The sequence below is a fragment of the Austrofundulus limnaeus genome, unplaced genomic scaffold (assembly GCF_001266775.1).
Source record: "Austrofundulus limnaeus strain Quisiro unplaced genomic scaffold, Austrofundulus_limnaeus-1.0 Scaffold1368, whole genome shotgun sequence".
Lineage (NCBI taxonomy): Eukaryota > Metazoa > Chordata > Actinopteri > Cyprinodontiformes > Rivulidae > Austrofundulus > Austrofundulus limnaeus.
Window position 1 is genome coordinate 7,202 of NW_013953770.1, and position 6,003 is coordinate 13,204.

General features: G+C 41.4%; 1 protein-coding gene and 1 long non-coding RNA gene across 6 annotated transcripts in view; one reads left to right on the plus strand and one right to left on the minus strand.

Annotated features, from left to right (window-relative positions):
* The window catches only part of LOC106535132 (uncharacterized), a 2,719-nt gene extending 2,269 nt beyond the window's left edge, over nucleotides 1-450 (plus strand). For both annotated transcript variants that reach the window (XR_001312412.1, XR_001312413.1), the window contains exon 2: nucleotides 155-450. This is a non-coding gene — a long non-coding RNA (uncharacterized LOC106535132). The remainder of the gene's footprint in view (nucleotides 1-154) is intronic.
* A 105-nt stretch (nucleotides 451-555) lies between these two features.
* nyap2a (neuronal tyrosine-phosphorylated phosphoinositide-3-kinase adaptor 2a) overlaps nucleotides 556-6,003 on the minus strand; it is a 16,389-nt gene continuing 10,941 nt past the window's right edge. For 2 of the 4 annotated variants that reach the window (XM_014032047.1, XM_014032046.1), the window contains 2 exons: nucleotides 5,176-5,290; nucleotides 556-3,042 (listed from right to left, as the gene is read on the minus strand). In XM_014032047.1, coding sequence (XP_013887501.1) covers nucleotides 2,824-3,042; nucleotides 5,176-5,290 — 334 coding nt within the window. In that variant the 3' untranslated portion in view covers nucleotides 556-2,823. Of the gene's footprint in view, nucleotides 3,043-3,472; nucleotides 5,087-5,175; nucleotides 5,291-6,003 lie in introns of those variants that run through there. The other 2 variants (XM_014032048.1, XM_014032049.1) reach the window with 2 other exon arrangements.

A 6,003-nucleotide genomic window follows, 5' to 3' on the forward strand; every position in this document is an offset into this window, starting at 1 on the left:
CTGAACTCCAGTTGATAAAAATCAAATTTATTTTCATCATCTCTGATGAAAACAAAATCACACAAATCTGTTTTATTTTTGTCACATATTCAATAAAAATAAATACTCAGACTCTCAGTGCAAAAAACTAAGTTCTTTAGTTATTTTCTCACAGTGCAAACACACGAAGAAGAAGTCGGACCTGCAGTAGAGYCTGAGCCTGAACCTGGTCCCGGGGACACGAGCGAGTAAACAACGACCTGATTGTCATGTGACCGGAGCCACAAACAACACCAGCCTGAGCCTCGGAGACGGCTTCTTCCTGATAATTCGATTTATTCTCAGCTGCAGACGCCTCAGGTGACTCTCCAACACTATGTGAGCGGCACAGAGTTTAAAGGTTTGCATCGAGTCAGAAATCAATAAAAATATCTGTGAAGCAGCCTCAGAGCTGCAGATCTGCTTTCTGAAGAAGAATCTGTACTTTTTCTAATTCCTCAGATTCCTCTAAGGTCTACAGTCATTTCCCTCCATCAGCCGTGGTGTCAGTGTTCTTTCTCTGGTTCTGTTCACTGGTGTCTCTYAGAGGCCTGCAGAGCTTCTGAGGAGAACAATTTCAGACGAGTCAAATGTGAGCGTCCTTCTCATCATGCTCAGTAACTTCCTGCTTTCCTCTCAAATGCTTTCAGAACCAAATGGATTTATCAGACCGGTCCTGATTGTCCTCTGACCTGCAGACACTCATCACCTGTGTCAAACTAGAGCTGAGTTTGGCTTTCAAACTGGAGTCAAACTAGAGTCAAACTAGAGTCAAACTAGATTCAAATTAGAGTCAAACTGAAATCCAATTAAAATCTAGTTTCAAAGTGGAGTTAAACTAAAGTAAAATTGCAGTCAAACTGGAGTCAAATTAGAGTCAAAGTAGATTCAAACAGGTGTCAAACTAGAGTCAAACAGGAGTCAAACTAGAGTCAAACTGGTGTCAAACGAGTCAAACTAGAGTCAAACAGGAGTCAAACGAGTCAAACAGGAGTCAAACGAGTCAAACGAGTTAAACTAGAGTCAAACAGGAGTCAAACAGGTGTCAAACGAGTCAAACTGGAGTCAAATGAGTCAAACAGGAGTCAAACGAGTCAAACTGGAGTCAAACGAGTTAAACTAGAGTCATACAGGAGTCAAACTAGACTCAAACAGGAGTCAAACTAGAGTCAAACCAGAGTAAAACGGGAGTCAAGCTAGAGTCAAACTGAAGTSAAACGGGAGTCAAACTAAAGTCAAACTGAAGTCAAACTAGAGTCAAACGAGTCAAAATAGAGTCAAACCAGAGTAAAACGGGAGTCAAGCTAGAGTCAAACAGGAGTCAAACTGGTGTCAAACGAGTCAAACTAGAGTCAAACGGGAGTCAAACGAGTCAAACTGGAGTCAAACGAGTCAAACGGGAGTCAAACTAAAGTCAACTAGAGTAAAACGAGTCAAACGGGAGTCAAACTAGTGTCAAACTAGATTAAAATGAGAGTCAAACTAAAGTCAAACTGGAGTGGAACTGTAGTCAAACTAGAGACGAGTCAAACTAGAGTCAAACTAGAGTCAAACTAGAGTGAAACTGGAGTCAAACTAGAGACGGGTCTAGCTAGAGTCAAATTAGTGTCAAACCAGTCAAACTAGAGTCAAACGGGAGTCAAACTAAAGTCAAACTGGAGTCAAACTAAAGTCAAACTAGAGTCAAACCAGAGTTAAACGGGAGTCAAGCTAGAGTCAAACTGGAGACAAACGGGAGTCAAACTAGAGTCAAACTAGAGTCAAACTGGAGTCAAACTAAAGTCAAACTGGAGTCAAACTGGAGTAAAACTAGAGTCAAACGAGTAAAACCAGAGTCAAACGGGAGTCAAACTAGTGTCAAACTAGAGTAAAACGAGAGTCAAACTAAAGTCAAACTGGAGTGAAACTGCAGTTAAACTAGAGACGAGTMAAACTAGAGTCAAACTAGAGTCAAATTAGAGTGAAACTGGAGTCAAACTAGAGACGGGTCAAACTAGAGTAAAAATAGGGTCAAATTAGAGTCAAACTAAAGTCAAACTGGAGTCAAACTGGAGTCAAACGGGAGTCAAACTAAAGTCAAACTAAAGTCAAACTGGAGTCAAACTGGAGTCAAACGGGAGTCAAACTAAAGTCAACCTGGAGTCAAACGGGAGTCAAACTAGAGTCAGAATTCTCAACGTGAAACCAGATTTATTTTTCAAACTGGAGAGAAAAGTAAATTTCTGAGGCTGAAGGTCAAAACAAACCATAAAACATTCTGCCAAAATATTTCAATTTAAAATATTTTTATCTTCATAGTATTTTTAAAATATAAAACATTCACATTCCGACTACACTGTACGCAGACGATCGTGGTCTTTTCTGTAAATATAAAAACACATCTGAGCATCATGTTTGTTCTTTTTCACACAGAGGAGTTTATAGTTTCTGCTGCACGACTGAGACTAAAAATAACACCTGACTCTTTTACAGATCCAAAGGAAAGAAAAGATGACAGAAATCTCTGCTACACCTGATAAAAAGACCTGTTTGTATTTTCTGGTCTGATGACAGAATGAGAACATTTGGACTTTACACTTTTAGACAAGTCTGCTGCCAGAAGGAGCGTCTGAAGACTCAGACCCACTGTTCTGGTTCAGGTTGGAACCAGGATCTGGACCTGTCACTGATACACAAAGACATACAGACACGGCGCTGATGAGAAAAACCTGGTTCTGGGTTTCCAGAAAGATTTTTAGTGAAGATGATTAAARAAAAGCACAAGGTGACGTCATGATAAATCTCTGTTCCGCTTCCTGCTGCCGCTCAGATGGCCGTGTCCCAGAACACCGTGGCGTGTCCGGAGGTGGTGGGCGGGGCCGAATATGGAGGCGGCTGCTTCCTCTTCCAGCTGGGGAGGTTGGGCATGCTGTCCTGTTTGCACAGGTTCTTCTCTGGCCGCTGACGAGCTTTGATCTCTCGACACAGAACTCTTTTCTTCTCAATCATCTCCATCATGGTGGCATCACCACAGAGCCAGGGCATCTGGTGATGAAGAACAACTCATCATCAACACATCACTCCTGCACCCAACCCCGAGCTCCAGTGTGGAAATCTGACTTCATCTCTGTTAATCTGACTGCTTTAGATTAACTGAGTAGATTATTTAAACTTGATCTAATCTAGGTAATCTTTACTCTAAATTCATTTAACTGAAAAAGATAAATGAGTTAATCACTGAYATTTTGTCTGGACTGGTAGAATTTAAAATTTGTGACCAAGTTATTTAGTGTCAATCTACTCTGTTCATTTGTTTGACTTAATCTAATATATATATATATATATAATTTAATTGATCTGACTGACATCCAACCTTACATTAAGAGCTCTAAACACAAATCATTATGCTCTTAATAAATGCATAATAAAGAAAGCAACATGAGACAAAACAGAAACAAGAAACCAGGACAGAGGACAACATTCACCATTTATTTTTAAAAGTTTGTCACAGAAATGCCTTCAAAGGCCAGGTATTTGCTGATGGGTGGAGCTAGACTATCACAGGGCAGGTCAATGACGATGGGGTGGAGCTAGACGATCACAGGCCAGATAAATGATGATGAAGCAGAGCTAGATGATAAGGCCAGGTAAACGCATATGGTATGTAGTTACATGATCACAGGCAGGTAAATGTCAATGATGTTGAAGGTAAATGTTGCCAGGTGCAGTTATTTTATGATACATGAGTTGGCACAGCTCCAGTCCAGTCAAACAGACTCTGGTTTGAACTATTTCTGTAAAGATCTAACCCAGCTACACACAAAGGCAGGGGAGTCAGGGTTGGGTTGATAAATCAGTAAAAATGCATTAAAAGTATTAATTATTGGTTAAGTTTACTTTCCTCTATATTGCAGGTGTTAACTGGAAGTTTCTGGTTAATTTCTGCTTTCTACTGCTTAAGGAAACAACATCTGCAGATGTCAAACTCTGGCATTCACTCAGTCAGAGTGTATCTAATTGGGACAGAGTCCAAATAAAGGCTGAGTCAGAGTGTATCCAAATAAAGGCATAGTCAAGAGTGTATCTAAATAAAGGCGGAATCAGAATGTATCCAAAGGCCGAGTCAGTGTGTACCCAAATGAAGGCGGAGTCAGAGTGTATCCAACTGGGACAGAGTCAGTGTGTACCCAAATGAAGGCGGAGTCAGAGTGTATCCAACTGGGAGACGGTCAGTGTGTACCCAAATGAAGGCGGAGTCAGAGTGTATCCAACTGGGACAGAGTCAGAGTGTACCCACATAAAGGCGGAGTCAGAGTGTGTCCAACTGGGAGACAGTCAGAGTGTACCCAAATAAAAGGCAGAGTTAGAGTGTATCCAACTGGGAAAGAGTCACACTGTGCCTACATAAAGGTGGAGTCAGAGTGTATCCAACTGGGACAGAGTCAGAGTGTACCCAAATAAAGGCAGAGTCAGAGTGTACCCAAATGAAGGCGGAGTCAGAGTGTAACCAACTGGGACAGAGTCATAGTGTACCTACATAAAGGCGGAGTCAGAGTGTATCCAACTGGGACAGGGTCAGAGTGTACCCAAATAAAGGCGGAGTCAGAGTGTATCCAAATAAAGGCGGAGTCAGAGTGTAACCAACTGGGACAGAGTCAGAGTGTATCCAAACAGTGCTGAGTCAGAGTTTATCAAACTATGACAGGGTCAGAGTTTAGCCAAATGGGTGGAGTCTGTGTTTTATAACAGGGTGGAGTCAGAGCATTTTTAAACRGGTGGAGTTAGGGAAATTCAGTCTATTTTTTTTAGGTTTTAATGGTAACAGGTGATGAGTTTTAAGAGGTTAGTTTTGTTTGAAGTGTTTCAGCGAATTCTGTGTTAGTTTACATAATGTTAGTTTAATGTTAATATTAGCAGTAACTCTCATTGATGAATATTAGACTCTATATTAAAGGAATATTTGAAACAGTGATTGTTCAGTTGCAGGCTGTTAGTGATCAAAGTTTACACAGAAAATACAAAAGTCTGAAAACTACAGTCAGCTGATGCTCTGAAGATTCTGTTTTATGTTGTTCTGCAAAGTTCAGTCCTGTGTGAACATTACAAACAGAAATAGTCAGGACAGGTGACAGACAGCCACAGACAGACAGGTAAACAAGTGCTTTACAGGTGTGGTACCTGGCTGAGGGCGGGATGATGGGACTCCTGCAGGTGACGCAGTGGTGTCCCACCTGGTGATGGAACTCCTGACGTTGAAGCAGATCGACCCAGTTTACACACAGATTTTGTTTCTACAGAAACAGTTTCACACAAATGATCTGACTGAGATACTGAAGTATTACCTTAAATTCATCTGAACAGTATTTATACAGATTTATGTGAAGCAACAGTGTCTGGTCTAGTGGCTTGCAGATGAGACTGTGATCCGTGGTGAAAACAGGGAACCGGTGGAATAGAACTTGGAGAGGTGATGGTATGCACTCAAAAGAAGAAGACTGAAAGTCACTTGTAGTTAGGTGGGTAGATATATGGATGGATGGATGGATGGATGCATGCATGGATGGATGGATAGATGGATAGATGTGTATGTAGATGGATGGATGGATGGATGGATGGATGGATGGATGGATGGATGGATGGATAGATGTGTATGTAGATGGATGGATGGATGGATGGATGGATGGATGGATGGATGGATGGATGGATGAATGGATGGATGGATGTGTACGTAGATGAATGGATGGATGGATGGATAGATGTGTATGTAGATGGATGGATGGATGGATGGATGGATAGATGTGTATGTAGATGGATGGATGGATGGATGGATAGATGGATGGATGGATGGATGGATGGATGGATGGATGTGTACGTAGATGAATGGATGGATGGATGGATGGATAGATGGGTGGATGGATGCGTGGATGGATGGATGCGTGGATGGATGGATGGATGGATGGATAGATGGATGGATGGATGGATGGATGTATAGATAAATACTGTATG